Here is a 17,640-nt window from a genome sequence, read left to right on the forward strand (position 1 = left end):
GTATCATGTTGTTTATTCATGTTGAGTAACACAGAATCTTGTTATTTGTAGAAATTACATAATGGCACTCATCTGGTTGAATAAATTCTTTTTATCTTTTCACCTTTGAGAAAGAGTTTGTATTTTCTGTGTTTTATCTATGTATGAATTGGCTTTTTCTTCATGATGCATGTGAAGTGGGGTGTGAACTGCTGAATAACCTTCCATGTTTGAATGCATTGTTAAATATTAATATTTGCTTGAGCAGTTTTTTGTTGGCGGTGCCCCAGCAACTCTCCCACTTGTCACAGTTCTGTGCTGCAAGTGAACTGAGCTGCCAGCTGAGCAGCAGCAGGGCGGAACAGGCAGGCAGCACAGAGCCGGAGTGTTTACTCTGAGCACAGAGTGAACTGTCAGATGAAACTGCTCTGTGCTACGAAAACAGTTGAATATGTCCGGGTAAGTCACCTTGAAGATTAAGTGGAGTCAACGCAAGGCAAAGACATTTACAGTCGTTACAAAAACAGCGCTAACTTGTGCACCAGTCTCGCAGCTATGCTAGCTAAGTTAGCTGTAGCATTAGCTTGTTAGCACGGATTTGCTACTGATTTTCGGATGACGCGGCGACCAACATTTTTAACTATTTCAAGTTTGATTCGTTCGAGCTACTACCTCTTAACAATGAGCCACTGTGTTGCCACTGTTGGGTTGTTAAAAAGGACTGCTTTAAGGTAACTGTTTTACACACTACAATGATAAAAGTTTAGCTACATGCTATTTCATTTGGTTTGTTACTACACTAGTAAATTAGCAATGTTAGCTCTGTGATGCTAGTTGTGACTGTTAGCTGAAAAACACAAACTAACGTTCGTGAATTTGCATAGCAAATGTTGCGTCAGCCCGTTACAGTGACAGACAAGTCACTGATAGTTGTTTTCTTGCCACCAGTCAGTCACACACCTGACTGTAAGGTGTGGTAACTGAAGTGCATCTCTTCCTCTTTGACAGCAGCTGATAGCTGATATTGGAGTAGCCAGACTCATGTCCGAGATTTGGGTGTGAACAACTTGGGACACAATGTCTCTCTTACTGATATCCTTCCTGCTCATACTTCTCTGTGGGATTGTCTTGTTATGTGTCATTTTCAGGTAAGAGAAGCATCAGTTTCTACAGTGTGTCAGTGATTGCAAATTGCAGGCGACATTGATGTAGTTTGACTCATATTTAACCCATATGTTTACTGTCAGTGAGTTTCCCTATTTATGTGCAAGATCTCTGCTTTTGTCTGTTACTTATAGATGGCTCATATGCACCCTGGCTGTGCGATTCTTCCATACTGCACTGAATGCTGATCTAAAGATCAAATCAGTCGGGCTGTTTTCTGTCCAAGGAGTCAGTATCCAGTTTCACCCCCAGCATACTCTGGTAAGACACACTGTGTTTACATGACATTTATACAGCGAGCTCACTCAAGGAGGCTGCTTGTATTTCAGGGGTACATGTTTGTCTCACTAATGGCCAGTGGTACTTTTGTGATTTGTTATACCGTAACAGTGACTCTCTTTATGACAGGAAATTGACAGAATATGGATTTCAAGTAAACTTCTAAACCAGGATTTGCCGTAAGTTGTCACAAATTTTAGCAAATCAATTCCAGATGCTAAACCCTTAAATATGAGGATACATAACTCCATTATTTGAGACAGTTTCGGCACGTTTGTGTTTCAGGAGATACCTGGCGTTGTGTGTTGGTGAAACCAGAGTTAGGTTTGACTTGCAAGCACCACTCCGACCTTTGGTGAAGACGAGCCATGGAAAAAAGTCTGGGAAGCTTTCAGTCAGCCCCACAACGCTACGCTTCCTGTCCCAAGTATGGAGCCTCACTGCAGCTCACATTTTTGCTGCTACTGATATGTGTAAAGTGTTAACCTTTTTCTCATCTTGTGTTTTCAGCTGCTGTCGTTCCACGTCAGCTCGATCAATGTGATGGTGCTGAACCTGGCTCTGTCAGAGTCTCTGTGGCATATGACCGTTACAGGCATCACCTTGTTACTTGACCACCAGAGTAAAAGGTAACTGCACAGCTCACACTCTGTTTATCCATCTCATCCTGATCTCAATTACCTATTAAGTTTAATAAAACTAAAGAGTATCTCGTTAAGGATCATGCTACAAGGTTTTTTATTACAGGCTGGCGTGGGACTTCTCAGTTGGGCAGCTGAGCAGTAAAGTGCTTAAAAGCAGTCAGCTGGTGAGTTCTTCTTTTTTCCCTAAAAATAGAAACTTGTGATTGAATGTGTGTGACTAACGTGCTCTCCATTGTAGGATATATGTTTGGCTGAAGTGGCTCTGAGCCTGCTGCTCTCCGGAGATGTGAGCCTGCCTGAGATGAAGCCGGGTTGTCTGTCCCTGAGCGTGAGGACGCTTATAGCAGAGCTGCACGAGGGACTTTTTCTCAGCCAACTCTTATTGCCCCTGTCCCCAAAAAAGAACATTCAGGATGAATCTGGTGAGCAAATGCAAAGTCTGATCTCTGAAACATCAAATTGATTATTTGAATAATTTAGCAAAGTAGCGATGGCAATAAAGAATCAATTCTGGGATATTCATGTCACATCTGGGATGCTGTGTTGATTGTATGAGGTGTGGGGCATGGCAACTTCTATAACCAATCTATAAAGCAGAGCTGGTCTGCATGTGAGCTGGATTTGCCCTTTATTGCCCAAGCTAATTGTCTCCACTTGTGTACCCTTAACAAGTAGCTAGAATGAAAACGGTGGTGTCACTATTAGTTGTTTTCCACTGACTTTACATCAGTAAGCTTCTGCTTATTTTAAAACCCCTGCCTACCACTGTCTGTGATATTTTTAGCTGTTCTGCTAACCAGCAAAAAATGAGGACAAGGTCATATCATGGAGCTTGATTGACCTCTGTAGGTGCTTAAAATGTCCACATGCTTAATGATAAATGGATACAGTTTAACCTACGCAGTCAGAGTTATGCAATTATTTGAAAAGTAAGAAGAAGTTTGTCACATTAAGTCAAGTATTTTGACGTATTTTGTCTTTTGGGGGGCTTGTTCAATGAATGAGAAATTAAAGAAATATTTTGTTGAAACTAGGATCTCAGACTGTTGACAGTTTTGTCTATATATATATATGTAACTACACACAAAAAAATGTGGACAAAAAAGACACATGACACAATAATTCACTCAGGAGGCAGTCTCGATGTTATACTGAGATTATAATACTGTTAACACTGTTTCTTTTCAGAGTGTGAAAACACTGACTTCATCCAGACTGAGACTGTGGAACGGTTTCATCGGCTGATTCCCCACAAGGTCAATGTGGAATTTGATAATACAAATGTAACCCTGTCCATGCACAGCCAGAAAAGGTGAGTCAACATTTTTCCATCAACTGCATATAGTTGTTGTTTTGCACAATTTGATTCCCTATCGAATGACTCATTGATTTAAACGTTTGACACTCTTTTCTTTCCTTTCCGCACAGACACCTGAACTGGACTCTGAAGTCTTTAAAAGTCTGCTATGGACGTGACGACGAGCAGCTTCCTCTTAAAAGCTTCACTCCTGAGCTGAGCTTTCCCCAGAGCTCCCTGGAGCTCCTTCTGGAGGGTTAGTGGACAGCTGGGTGCCAGACGCAATGCAGAGAGAGTTGGATGAAGGAGAAAGCTATGAATAACACATTCACTTTTTTCCCTTCTCACTGGCAGATGGACTTCTCCTCTCACAAAGTCGGCAAAGAATCCTTTGTGTAAACGCGTTGAAGACAGCCCTGCAGGTGAGGAAGATGCTCGATGATCACATTACAAAGCATCTTGAGTCTATGACTCACATTTGACATTATTTTGACTTTGACTCATGTTTGTCTACATTTAGGTTACGTCAGTTGACATCTCGGGGTCTTTCACTGTCAACACTTGCATCATCCACTACCGTCACCAGGAGTTCTCCCATTGGCTAAATCTATTTCCATGGGAACAGCTAATCCACAGGAAAGCAGCACATAGAAAAAGGCAAGTTGCACAAGGAAAATCAAAGGTTTCGATTGCTGTCTTGCAATCAGTACTCAGGTTGGCGGGATTATCATCAGATATTTTCTGTGACACCTTTAAACGTTTACAGGAATGATTGTTTTTGTGTGAGAAGTCACCCACTGCAGTGAAAAAAATAATCTAATACCATTTACTGTCTTCTCTTTCTTATCCATGTCTGTGTTTACGCATCTCTCATTCTGTATTGTGTTGCTCCATGATGTTATCACGGTGTGTAGTCCATTAGATTATTTTCCCACCCTCCTTTTCTTCAGGCGCTTCCCTCACCTGGATGCCCCTGTGATGATCACCTCCTCCGTGTCCAATGTTAATGTGTCTGTTCAGCTCGGAGACACGACGCCTTTTGCTCTAGGCTTTCTCTCTGCCAGTGCAGGTAATGTAGGCCTTTAATATGCTGCACACGTGCACAGAGAAAGGCAGGTGAACGTCATATGATGTTACTGCTACAAAGCAAAATGAGGGCATGGTTGTGTTAAAGTATAACCTCAACACCCTGTGCTCAGCAACAGCACTCAATGTGATGATTACTTAACATCATGTGCAAGTCCTGTGCTATTGTTACAACATATTTTCCTTCAGTAAATATTCTCGATTCTTATTCTGTAGGCAACTTTTAGGTCAACCTTTTTCCAAACATGCCAAAGTAGATTAGAGAAGGACTTTTCTTAAGAGTGCCCTTTAAAGTTACACATTAACTTGTACGTGTTTATACCCATGTTGGCTTTTGTTGGCAATTTAAATCTCTATACTGCAGCAAATTTCAATGTATATCCACAAAGAAATGTTTTCTGATGACTCATACGTCGTGTATCTGCAGAACTGCAGCATCTTCTTGACAGTAAAGTTGACCCAGAGAGCACAGAGACCCAGAATGTGCACCGGCGTGCCTCACTGTCCCTGGACAACTTCTGGTGGAGAGTGGGTCAGGGGTCTCATATCCAACAAGCACCCCACCCTCCTGGTAAACATGTGTGGGGTGAAGCACTAATTTTAGACACGCTCAGTCTTCAGGTAGGAGCACTAATTATTAGATGTTTTATTGGGTCCATAATGATTCTTTTTCACGTTTTGTTAAGTAAATGAATTAGTCAGAGGATTTATTTGCATCATACCATTATTATTGATTGCTAATGTTGTATTTTCAAACTCATCTCTCCAGGGGAGTCTAATGCGACCCCACATGGAGTCGAGTAGCCACCCTTCGAGTCTGAGTGTGAAATCCAGTCTGAAAGGGCTTCAAGTGGAGCTCTCAGAGACCTGTGCACTGTGTCTGTCTCGCCTGCTGTCCCTCATCTGTGTTCCTCGTGACACAGGGTCACAGCTGTCAGATGTGGCCTCAGTGTCTCCCTCTAGTGACGATACCGTCCAGCCCATCCCCTCCTCACAGCAGCAGCTGCTGTTTAAACTGGACTGTTGTCTGGAGGATGTTAATGTGTTCACACTGTCTAATCTAGCAGGTGAGGTATTTTCACAACATGCAAGAACAAAATAATCTATTTAAAGACATATCCTTGGGCATTTAGAAATTGTGATCATCTTTTTGTCACAATTTTCTGACATTTTAAGAGATCAAACAGATAAGGAAAAAGTGAAAATTTGTTGATTGCCACCTCAGACCTCTGCTATGTTGTCATTCATCTTAAATGCTGACAAACACATTCATCTGAGCAAAAAAAAAAACAAAACAAATGGCCAAAAGTATTGTAGTAGTACATTTCAGAGCCAGCACAAAAAGTTGCAGGCGTTCCTCTTACAAATGTCTCGTCGCATTTTCATAATCTTGTGCAGCCAAAGACCCCCAAAAATTTTCAGTTCTTTAGTTTTTTTTTATCAGCATTATTAACATCTTATATTCTCATGTGTCGTCTACAGGAGCCGTGTCTTTGCGGATGGACACTGTCGAAGTTCAGAGCTCTGCAAACAGCTCCACTGTGTCTCTTCAAGGTGTTAGCTTGTCAGCCATCAAAGCACTCACAGAGAACATGGAGTCATGTTGCCCCGCCTCGCAGACCCCCAGCCCTGTGCTCAAACTCACCACGATAGCCTTTTCTTACTTCATCACCACCCAAACCTTACAGGTAATCAGATATTATCAGTTTTATTGCTTTGGACTGAATGAATCAATAGAATCAATGAAGGGGTCAGTATTCATTTTTTGTATCTTAATCAGGTTCAATGTGAAGAGGAGCTCACTGTCGAATGGACGCCACCAGACCACATGGTCTTATATCAGCACATGAGTGAAGCTCAGGCTTGTTGGCACATGCTTCGCGGAGAGAAAGAAGACGACGACGGTCCAGTCAAACCTACAGAGAGTGAAGTCATTTCAGGCCAGACTCGAGGGCTGCGTGTGAGTGTTGAACTGGGCTGCACTCGTTTGACAGCCCACGTGAGTGAGCAGAACTACATTCTCCTGCACACAGAAGCCCTCACACTCTCCAAGCACACTGGGTCCATGCACATACGTTCTCCCTCCATGATCTTTAACTTTGATGGCAACAACATTGTGACCTTTAAAGATCTAGATGTGGAAACACACACAGAGCTGACTGAGATGCAGCTGCACAGAGACACCTTCCCATTTCTCACCACTCCTCACAACCGTGTCTGGGTCCTCACTTGCCCATCTATGGCTGTTGAGTTCCCCTACCAGTACAATTTCTCAAACACCTTTGACATGGCCATTAGTGTGCAGAAGTGGCTGAAGACGCTTCATCGTTCCACAAGCGAAGTCACCACAGTCCAACGCCTACCTCCTGACCTTGTGTTCAAAATCAGCCAGTTCTCGTTTGTCTTCCTGGATGACATCTTTGAAATCAAGCTGCGAGACAACTATGAGCTAATGAAGGATGAGAGCAAGGAAAGTGCAAAACGTCTTCAGCTTCTGGATAAGAAAGTGGCAGATCTACGCAAGCAGCACGGAGAACTTCTTCCTGCCAGAAAGATTGAAGAGCTGTATAGTTCACTGGAGAAAAAGCACATTGAGATCTACATCCAGCGATCACGCCGCCTCTATGCCAACACACCCATGAGGAAGTCTCTGCTGACCTGGACTGTGTCAGACTTGGAGCTAGTAGCCCTGGCTGATCAGTCTCTCCATGGGCCAGAGAAGGTGAGAGAGCAGCTGAGGGACATTGACAGGATCAGTCCTTTCCCCAGAGATGGACTCCCTCTGGTGGTCCAGTGGTGCCGTGCTGTCAAGTTTAAACTGGCTGCATTTTTGGGTAAGTTGATAAAAAAAAATTTTTACAGCAGTAATTTGCAGATATGAGACAGGACTTAGAGACTCAGTCAGAAATAACATGTAATTAAACTTAAAGGCTTCATAGATAATAGTTTACCTCTACCATGCAAAAATTACTTATGTCTTTTCAACCGTTCCACTGTGCCAGTGAGAATTAGGGATTACCCTCGCTACCTGTTTGAGATCCGGGACTGGGATCTGTCAGGACGTCTCATTGGGACGGAGCAGGATGGACAGGCCAGGGCTCACCGCAAAGAGACTGTCCCACTTGGTCCGCCATGGGGAGACGTGACGGTCCACAGGAATATGCCACCACTCAAGTTCTACTATGATTTCAAATGTGAGTTACAGGACTCATGCTGTCACCATGCTATTCTCCAAGCACATTACTTGGTCTGTTTGTTTTTTATTACCAGTTCCCAGCAGACATACACAGCTCTTTGTTATGCCTGACCTGTCACAGCTTTGGAATATGCAGTATCCATTCATGTGACCAAAACAGAAGTTAAAAAGCAGAAGTAAGCATTTTCAGGGGCAAAGTAAGAGAGAAACCCTGCATATGTGTAACACTAAATATTGTAAAATGCCCAGGCCCAGTTTTAGAGAACAAAGTATAAAGTTTGCTGCAGTAGAAACACAGTAACAAGCTAGTTTTAAAAAAATTCTTGTGCAAAAGAGAAGTGCAGTGATTTTGTTTCCTAAAAGCAAGACATACCATTGTGATTAGTTCATGATGCTGGTAAATCTTAATCAGTATTGAGCAATCATTTTAGCCCCAGTTGTGCAGTCTTACTGTTGGGTAATGTGAGGTTTACTTTTTTTTGTTTATTTATTTTTTAAAAGATGAAAGCTAATATCTCTCTCTGAATATTCTCTTTACGCAGCGAACATCTCTCTGTACACTATTGTGTGGGGGCCATGTTGGGACCCTGCTTGGACTTTGATTGGCCAGTCTGTTGACCTGCTGACCAAACCCACAGTTGATCCCTCGCCTCCTCTGGCCTGGTGGGACAAAAGTCGTCTCCTTCTGCATGGGCGCTGGGTTATGGACATTGACCAGGCCAATCTTCATCAGCTGGCTACAGAGGTAAAACAATGTACAGGTGACAAACTCAACTGTTGTCAATCTGAGGTAGATCTATGCAGGAAGAAGTTTAGCAAAGTTAGTGACAAATCAGTAGATCGGTTGGCATTTACACTCACTGTGTGTTTAATGGTACATCCTGCACCCTCACAGTTTCTTATGTTTTACATTCTTGTAACTGAGCTATGTGATGCAAAATAAAATGATTCACGTAATCTAACATAAGGATGAATCTCATTCTCACAGGATCCTTACAACACTACAGAAAACCTTCACTGGGAGTGGAGTAAGCTGAACTTTGACTGGAACCCCGGCCAGTTTGTTTTTAAAGGAGATTTGGACGTAAATGTCAGAACAGCATCAAAGTAAGTGGAGCTGTCAGAGGGGAAAACAGCTGTTAAATGCTTTTAAATGTGTTTTTTATAGAATTGTTAAGTAATACTCATGCTTTTTTCCCACACCAGGTATGATGACATCTGTTTTCTACACCTGCCTAACCTGTGTATGACCCTTGACCTCCAATGGCTCTGCCATGGCAACCCCCATGACCACCATGCTGTGATGCTCTGCTGTGCGGAGAACGTTGCAGATGTGACCTCAGGACAACCTCATGACTCCTACAGAGCCTTTCGCTCTGAAAACCTCAATCTCTCCATCACCATGGACCTTAACCAGCACTGTGGCACAGGTATGTGCAACTCTGTTACATACGCTGTCTAACTAAGATAGGCCCACTGTGTTTTAAAGTAAGTATCATATAAGTATTTTGTTGTAGAGAACTATATATTTTGTCTTTGTAGAACCCTACCAGCCCAGAATCCTGCTGTACAGCAGCACTCTGCGCTGGATGCAGAACTTTTGGGCCACATGGACGGGTGTATCTCGACCTATCTGCAGAGGCAAGCTCTTCCACAGCCTCAGGCCTATCCGCAAGAAGCTGGGTCAACACTACAAACAGATGTCCTACACAGCTGCCTTCCCACAACTACAAGTAAGTGTTTTTTTAGGCTGCCTTCCAGCAACAGTCCACTGAAAATCTGCTTTTTGTTTTGCCGTGTAATCTGCATTTGCGGTCACTTCCACAGTACAATATGTACCTTGATTTCTGACAAATAATTTACTGAGGTCCACGCCTTTATTTCTCTACAGCTAATATCTACCATATGTTTGTATTTCTACATAATGTGTGTCCTTCAGGTGCATTACTGGGCCTCCTTTGCCCAGCAGAGAGGTATTCAAGTGGAATGCAACAAAGGCCACGTCTTTACTCGAGGGGCACAGAGACTTATTCCACAGGGTATGGGTGTTGAAAGAAACATAAATTAATAATTCATACAGATGTCTTAATTTAGTCTTTAAACAGAACATCAAGTAGTTTTTTTATATGGATGCATGTGTGTGTATCATATTGTCTTTCAGCTGGCACTGTGATGAGGAGGCTGATCTCCGAATGGAATGTGACTCAGATGGTTAGTGAGCTATCCCAGGTGACCGTTCACCTGATGGCCTCCACCTGGGACGAGACAGCAGATCACCAGATCAACGCTCAGGTGAAGAAGACTCACCTGCTCAGCCTGTCCTCCCTGAGCTACCAGAGACAGAGTAACCGCATGGAGGAGGTAAAAGCCCAGAGGTGGCAGTAATAAGCCTGTTCCTTACTTTCACAGAATTCATAATGGAACTCTTTTTGAATATTTTTGACAGGAGGTGAACCAGAAAGATGAGACTAACGCCTCTTACACTCACAAGCTCCGCCTAGTGGACCTGCGTGCTTCCTGGACCACCACTAACAGGAACATAGCCTTTGGGCTGTATGACGGTTATAAAAAGGCGTCTGTGCTGAAGAGAAACCTCTCCACTGAAGCTTTGAAGGGTCTGAGGATCGACACACAGCTGCAGACCAAAAAGCTCAAACGTTCTCCCTCCAACTACTCTCCCACCACAGCCCCGACCACACCAGTTGTGCCCACCGTCAGTCGAGTAGAAAAAAGTCAAAATGAAGGTGAGGAAATAGCTTGAGTAGGACAAAGACAATCGCAGAGTCTTTAAACATCCACTAACCTCCTTTTTGCTTTTCATTCCGTAGGAACCTCGATGCTCCAGAAACTGATTGAAGAAACAGACAAGTTTGTGGTGTTTTCAGAGGAGGACTCAGGTGTCAGCGACCAGCTGTGTGGCATCGCAGCCTGTCAGACTGATGATGTCTATAACCGCAACTGGTTTATCGAGTTGGTCAACTGTCAGGTGCCTTGATAGTTTATTTTCCTCATTTCTGTCCAAGATTTGTTTAGCTTTCATTGTTGTAAGGTCATGTAAATTCCTACTTATTGTCACTTCAAAAAGCTTTTTTACTCTAGTGTTGTTAGTTTCCATCTTTTGACCTCTAATTGAAGTATATGTATATATGCTATTATGGAATGAGAAAATCCAGCAATTGTGGCCACAGCATCCTACAACAGGGGCTGATAAAGCTCTTTCAAAACTAAAAAATGTGCTCTGTGATCTTGAAAGGTTTCTTTTTACCAAATTGTAATTTTCTTTGAATGCAGATTGATCCAGCCCAGTGTTTTAATCTCTGTCTGCTGTGCTTTATTCAGATGATGTTGCGCGGCACAGAGACTGCAGGCTGTGTGCTAGTGTCTGCAGCAAAGGCTCAGCTGCTTCAATGTGAGCACCATCCAGCCTGGTACAACGACACCCTGAAGCAGAAAACCACCTGGACCTGTCTGCTGGATGGCATGCAGTACTTTGCCACCATGGAGCCCAACCCGTCTGAGCAAGAGGACAGACAGTTGTGGCTGGAGGCAAGCACAGCTCTGTAGTTGCATCACGCTGTCTTAAAGGCCTGGATGAGACATAAAACACCTTTTGAAGAATACGAATTAGCCATTAGTCATTTAGAACTAAAGATTATTCTTTTTTCCCTCCTTCCAACTGTGTTTTAGTGGCACAATAAATGATTTTACATTTTCTTCGTACTGATATCAGAGATAAAACAAAGTTTTCAGTTGGTTAGCAATGCATTGCATGATATCCTATTTTGCATTCTGATATAACACACCTAATTTGAACACAAAGACAACTATCTATTCAACTACAATATCACAGCCGAGACTTTAGAGTAACTAATCTATTCCTGCTCTGATTTGCTTCATATTGTTGTGTTTAGGTGAAAAACATAGAGGAGCACAGGCAGCGTAACCTCGACTCAGTGCTGGAGCTGATGGAGAGTGGCCAGGCTGTGGGAGGAATGGTTAGCACCACAACAGGTGAATGACTTCTTAAATGCAGGGTTGTTCTGGATAAAAAAAAAAAAGTGGTGCGTTGTATGACAGCGACCACGCAGCCTCTAAATTTTCCTATCTATGTTTGTAGACTGGAACCAGCCAGCTCAGGTGAACGAGACTCAGCAGGTTCAGCGAATCATCTCACGGTGTAGCTGCAGGATGCATTACATCAGTTACAGTCACGACATCAACCCAGAGCTGGCAACACAAATCAAACCACCGGAGCTAAGGAATAACCATGAGAAGGAGGACCTGCTGAAAAAACAGGCTGGTATGTCTGGCCACCTACATACTCTGTATTTTCTACCAGCAAGGAAGGATGCATCTGGGTTCTTTTAAAAGGGGCAGATTACTATGTTGAAAATGTCAGGTGAAGAGGGGGATGTTACTATCATTTTTACTAAGTTCCCATATTCAAGCTTTAAAGAGTTGTATTATTTTGATTTGACAGGGGCTGTGGACACCTTCACCCTCATTCACCACGATCTTGAGATATCCACTAACCCTGTTCAGTACGCTATGATCCTGGACATAGTCAACAACCTGTTGCTGCACGTGGAGCCCAGACGCAAGGTAGGCTGCAGCATCAGATGGTCAATGGTCCCAATTTGCAAATTATTTCTTTGTCCTTAGCTATGTTTTATCTCTAATTTTTAAATCTTCTCGACATATAGGAGCATAGTGAGAAAAAGCAGCGTGTGCGCTTCCAGCTGGAAATTTCCAGTAACCCCGAGGAACAGCGCAGCAGCATCCTGCACCTCCAGGAGGCGGTCAGGCAGCACCTTGCCCTGATTAGACGCCTTGAGAAACAGATTTATTCCAACATCAGGGTGAGTCACAGAGCGCTTTGCTCCTTAAATCTCCACTGTTATTTAAAACTGAGGGGCAAATTCATAAAGAATGGATTGCAACCCCTGTCTGCCCCAGCTCAAGGGCCGTTTCACAGCATTTGCCCTTTTTTTGCACCTGAGTACAGTTATCCATGTGACCAAGTATAACTGGTGCCTTAGCACCAAGAACAATGGCAGGCAGAGAGAAAAGAAAACAGACGTTTTTAGAAAGTGGGCTACAGGTCCTGACTGATGAATTGTAGAAGTTTTCCTCAAAACTTCAGGCAAGGAATTTAAATGTGACAAAGAGAAACCGTATTTGAATTTAATATCCCAGCCTGTCAGCACGCCTCAGTAACTGCCAGCTCTCTGAAGACACTAATAATTTCACTGTAACTGCATGTTACTATTGGCACAGATCTTTGTGAACTGGACTGTTTTTGCAGTGAGGCTCATTTCCATAGAAAGGGGCCGATTTTGCATATTACCTAATTTAAATATGTGCAAATAGCACAGGAGCACTGAGGCGCTATTTGTTTGGCAGCGCAGCTCAGGGTGGGTGCATTTCCCCCTTTACATGTGCTTTGAGATTTCCAGGTTGTTTTTCTCTTTTCTGTGCAGGTTTAGTGGCCACGCATCATGGAAAAAATAACTATTATTTTTCAAATTTGCAGGCACAACCTGAGGAACTGAGCGGAGATGAACTGATGGAGATCAACACAAGACTGCAGAACCAGCTAAACCAGGAGAAGAACGACATGCAGATGAAGAGTGAAGAGCTCAACATTCTCATCAGGTCTCACATCGGCACCTGTTCACATCCAATACTGAGAAGATATGGCACACAGGTCAAAATATAAATATCCTTGTACTTTCAGGTGTTTTAAGGACTTCCAGCTGCAACGGGCAAACAAGCTGGAGCTGCGAAAGCCCCCAGAGGATGTGAGCGTGGTGAGGAGAACAGAGATCTACTTTGCCCAGGCCCGCTGGTGTTTGACCGAAGAGGACGGCCAGCTTGGCATCGCTGAGTTGGAGCTGCAGAGATTTATGTACAGTAAGGTGAGCACTGATGATTGTGCTGCAGACAGGATGGCAGAGTCTGTTTTTAACTTCCATTAGGGGCTGAAAACTTACCTGAAGACTTACGATATTATCTATCCTCTCTCATATCCTCTGTTAATATTGCACTTCAGAAACCATTACCTCTGCCTCCCTCTGTAGCTCTGATTTACTTCAGCTCTTGCCTTTATTCCGCAGTCTGTATTCCCAAGATCCATCCCAGGATAGCAGGGATATTTAACAGATCCTATCTTTGCATTTGTTGTATTTTTCTCTTTAAAAAAGCATTAGCTAAATGCAAAAAAATGAACTGCAAAAACACAATTTGCACCTCAGTATCTGATGATATCTTACCCAGACACATCAATTATTATACTTAATCAGTGCTGGATGATAAATGTTGACTTTCCTCCCACAGCTTAACAAGTCTGACGACACAGCAGAGCATCTTCTTGAGCTGGGGTGGTTCACAATGAACAACCTGCTGCCTAATGCAGCATACAAGGTACATTTGACTCTTGTTATTGTTTGTATTTTTCATCAGAACTTTTCAGTGCAGATGTTTTCTTTTTCAATGCCAAAGCTTACTGTCACTGTTCTAGTTCAATACTTTTGATGCTGACTAAATTGAGAGAAATTGTCGTGTAAGTATTTCCAAAAGCCTGAAGTATCCAATATTTATGACTCTCTGCCTGGTTTTCTCTGTGCAGCGTGTGAGGGTATGTACAGCGCTCATACAGTGACAAGACGTAACGTCTGTGTTGACTCCATCATGTTTGTCCAGATGGGATCACTCTGTGGCTCTTTAGGCCTTCATATTCAGTGTTGCATGCACGTTGTCATTGATGCATGTGTGACCCAGGACTCATTGCAAGATCACTCAAACATATTGGGTCACCCATACTGTGTTCAAATCATTGCTAAAATGTGCTGTTAACTATTTATCATTATTTTGTGATGTCGCTGAGGATGAAATTAACGCCCTCTTCTTTTATAGGTAGTACTTCGTCCTCAGAGCAACTGCCAGTCAGGACGTCAATTTGCTTTGCGCATCTTCAGTAAAGTGCGCCCCCCAGTGGGAGGAATCTCTGTGAAGGAACACTTTGAGGTGAGGAACATCACATTCCGATGCAACCACATTCACTGACACGTTAAGATTGTGTTTTATACTAACGATTGATTCCTTCATCAGGTGAACGTGGTGCCTCTCACCATCCAGCTGATGTACCAGTTCTTCAAAAGGATGATGGGATTTTTCTTCCCAGGAAGAAATGTTGAAGAGGAGGAGGTCACTGATGAGGAAGACAAGTTCAGATTGGTTACCACAGGTATGTTGTTGTCAACAGTGGTGATATGACAGCAGTAAGCTGAGTAGCTCTCAGTCTAGTCTCTGAGTGGGGTGACCAGGCTGTAATCTACACCAACTCACAAATCAATAATAGTTTCCATTTTCTCTGACAGATGTGTGTGTGTGTGTGTGTGTGTATGTGTGTGTGTATATGTGTGTATCAAATAGTCTATTACTGTGTTATGTCATCCCTCTGATCTATTAAAGGCTCTGTCACGTTGGATATGACCTTGAGATATGTGTGTGAGAGAGACTCAGTGGGAGTATAAGGTGTAGCGCGCAGAGTCACCCAGAGGCCACAGCGCTGATGCCTGTGCGGTCTTTGTCACAGGTATCCCTGTCAAGCCTCGGCAGTCATCAGAGGACACCATGGGTGCTATGGGCCCCAGCAAAGGTGTCGCCCAGGGACTGAACCGCACTGCGGGGGTCAGGAGGTCATTCAGGAAACCTCCAGAGGTATTAGTGCTGTTTGATAGTATGTGCTTAGATGTCACGAATAATAAAATAAAGAAATGTCATGCATTTAATAATTTCCGCCCACCAGCATCCTGTTGATGATATTGATAAGATGAAGGAGCGAGCTGCTATGAACAACTCCTTCATCTACATCAAGATTCCCCAAGTGCCCCTCTGTGTCAGCTACAAGGTGGGTTTTCTGTGCACAACAGCTGTTAGTGAGCTCTAAAATTAACTGTTATTTTCTATTTAGCGCCTGTTCATCATTATGGATAATGAGGTTGAATTAAAAGACCGAAAAGGATTATTCTCTTAATACCTTGACCTCAAGACAGCTCAGGTCATTCATACAAAACAGTCTCTAGCTGTGGAAAATCATTATTTTCCTAGCACTTTGATTATTAACTAAACTATAACTATAAATCATTAACTACAATGGCTGGTGTGCAACTTAACTTTTTAACTAAGTAAGGCACCTTTTTATGTCCAGACTGATGCTGTTTTTGTAGATGTTGAACTAATCTTTGTCTGTAAAATCCCTGTTCTTTAGGGGGAGAAGAGTAGTGTGGACTGGAAGGACCTGAACTTGGTTCTGCCTTGTTTGGAGTACCACAACAACACCTGGACGTGGCTTGACTTTGCCATGGCTGTGAAAAGGGACAGCCGGAAAGCTCTTGTAGCACAGGTAAATAATATTTATTACTTCAGCTTCTCTCCTTATTAAATGTTCACAGCTTGAAGTATCAGTTGTGAGTGAAGGTAGACCTAGATGTGGTAAAATCAATCTATTGTTTATTAGTTATCCTTTGTTGCAGCATGCCTTCAGTTGTTTTCATTTATTTATGATTACCAAGAATGACTAGGAGCGAAAACGGCATGAATTTGCCCTGACAATGAAAAGTTCTGTAATAATGAAGTTGTTCTTTTTGCTCTTTGCTGCTCAGATGATAAAGGAGAAGCTGCGTCTTAAGCCGGCCTCAGGCTCAGACCTGCGGGGGAAGGCATCTGAAGGGAAGTCGGACAACAGCCTGCAGCAGCAGGAGGAAGATGAGAAGGCTCGGCTCCTCATCGGCCTCAGCACCGCAGACAAGAGCTCCAGCAAGAAGAGCATCTTCAGTCGACGCAAGTGAAGCAACAAACACTCACACATTCAAGGCAGAGCTCGACAGCTCTGCAGCGGCTGCCGCACTCCCCTCGGCATGAGGATCAGGGAAAAACTGCCTCGCAGGGGTCAGAATATCAGTCTGTCTTTGCGAATCTCAATGAAAAAGGGAGACGGTCGAGCATTTCTAATAGTTTATGGGGGATACCTTACTGTATCATGAGCCTGCTGAACTTTTTTGTTGTGTCTCAGATTTGAGTTTATGGCCAAAATCCATGCAGGGTAACTGGAACAGCTCCAGGATTTAGAAGGGTGCCATTTTGACCAAATATATATTGTTTATTTGTGTGCCATTACAATTTCACTCTGCATTTCACATACAGAATGATGACCACTTATGTTGCATTGAATGTAGCGAGGAAGATTTACAGTGCGTAGCTAGCACTTCACTGTTAGTTTCCTCTGCTTCTATAAATGCAAGACTGAGAGCACCTTCTCCTGCTGGCTCAGGACCACTGTATGTCGCTAGAATAAATAGGACTCGACTGGAAGCACCTTCAATGCTGTCAGCTGTAAGAAGATTTTTGCCATAAATAAATATATCAGTATATGTTTTATCAATTAAAGAAAAATGGCTGTATGAGTGTCACTCTGACAGGAAAGCCTTTTCACACACATGACCACAGAAGATTTTTTATTTTGTCTTTAAATGTTTGTGCACCCCTCAGCTAGCTGTGTGACTGTACCTCACCCCAGTGCAATATATATCGAAAACAGAGCAGCAAAAACAGTTTATGTGTTGTTTAATGTCGCACTTGGTTTGATGGTATTGTGGCAAAGAAAAAAAAGAAAATATGTTGCAGCTAACTGCTGAGTGTATGTTTTGTAAATTTTATTACTAAAGCACTTTTTTATGCAAAGTATTTTGATATTTTTGTAACCACGGTTGTTTTCTGTTGAATTACCTGTATAACCGTGCTGCTTATTTCTGTCACATTTTTATTCTAAGAAGAAGAAGAAGATGCCCCCCCGAACATTTCAATTAAACGGTTCATATCGCAAAAGCAGATGTATTCACATTTCTATCAGCTCTGTGGCTTTTTTGTTTATCTGTCAATAAAAAGTGTTATAGTCTCTCAGTGGTGTTTGGGTGTTTGTGCAGAATAAAACA

General features: G+C 42.9%; 1 protein-coding gene across 5 annotated transcripts; it reads left to right on the forward strand.

Annotated features, from left to right (window-relative positions):
• The first annotated feature begins 302 nt into the window (after window positions 1-302).
• Window positions 303-17,608, forward strand: LOC125888811 (protein KIAA0100-like). 5 transcript variants are annotated; one of them, XM_049576425.1, is made up of 40 exons: window positions 303-438; window positions 988-1,127; window positions 1,278-1,404; window positions 1,552-1,601; window positions 1,708-1,849; window positions 1,933-2,051; window positions 2,170-2,230; window positions 2,305-2,488; window positions 3,255-3,378; window positions 3,495-3,619; window positions 3,718-3,785; window positions 3,884-4,020; window positions 4,278-4,432; window positions 4,877-5,070; window positions 5,219-5,516; window positions 5,932-6,137; window positions 6,230-7,283; window positions 7,452-7,643; window positions 8,188-8,390; window positions 8,634-8,752; window positions 8,852-9,075; window positions 9,188-9,378; window positions 9,585-9,684; window positions 9,807-10,006; window positions 10,092-10,389; window positions 10,474-10,631; window positions 10,985-11,191; window positions 11,557-11,656; window positions 11,763-11,945; window positions 12,126-12,247; window positions 12,349-12,504; window positions 13,179-13,300; window positions 13,383-13,563; window positions 13,982-14,068; window positions 14,561-14,671; window positions 14,756-14,891; window positions 15,243-15,367; window positions 15,456-15,557; window positions 15,918-16,052; window positions 16,312-17,608. In XM_049576425.1, the coding sequence occupies exons 2-40, from the start codon at window positions 1,057-1,059 to the stop codon at window positions 16,495-16,497; spliced, it is 6,753 nt and encodes a 2,250-aa protein (XP_049432382.1). In that variant the 5' UTR covers window positions 303-438; window positions 988-1,056; the 3' UTR covers window positions 16,498-17,608. The 5 variants fall into 5 exon arrangements, with proteins under 5 accessions (XP_049432382.1, XP_049432383.1, XP_049432381.1 ...); XM_049576426.1 differs by having other exon boundaries at window positions 991-1,127; XM_049576424.1 differs by lacking the exon at window positions 303-438 and adding an exon at window positions 515-710.
• Window positions 17,609-17,640: the final 32 nt, after the last annotated feature.

The sequence above is a fragment of the Epinephelus fuscoguttatus genome, linkage group LG5 (genome assembly GCF_011397635.1).
Source record: "Epinephelus fuscoguttatus linkage group LG5, E.fuscoguttatus.final_Chr_v1".
Lineage (NCBI taxonomy): Eukaryota > Metazoa > Chordata > Actinopteri > Perciformes > Serranidae > Epinephelus > Epinephelus fuscoguttatus.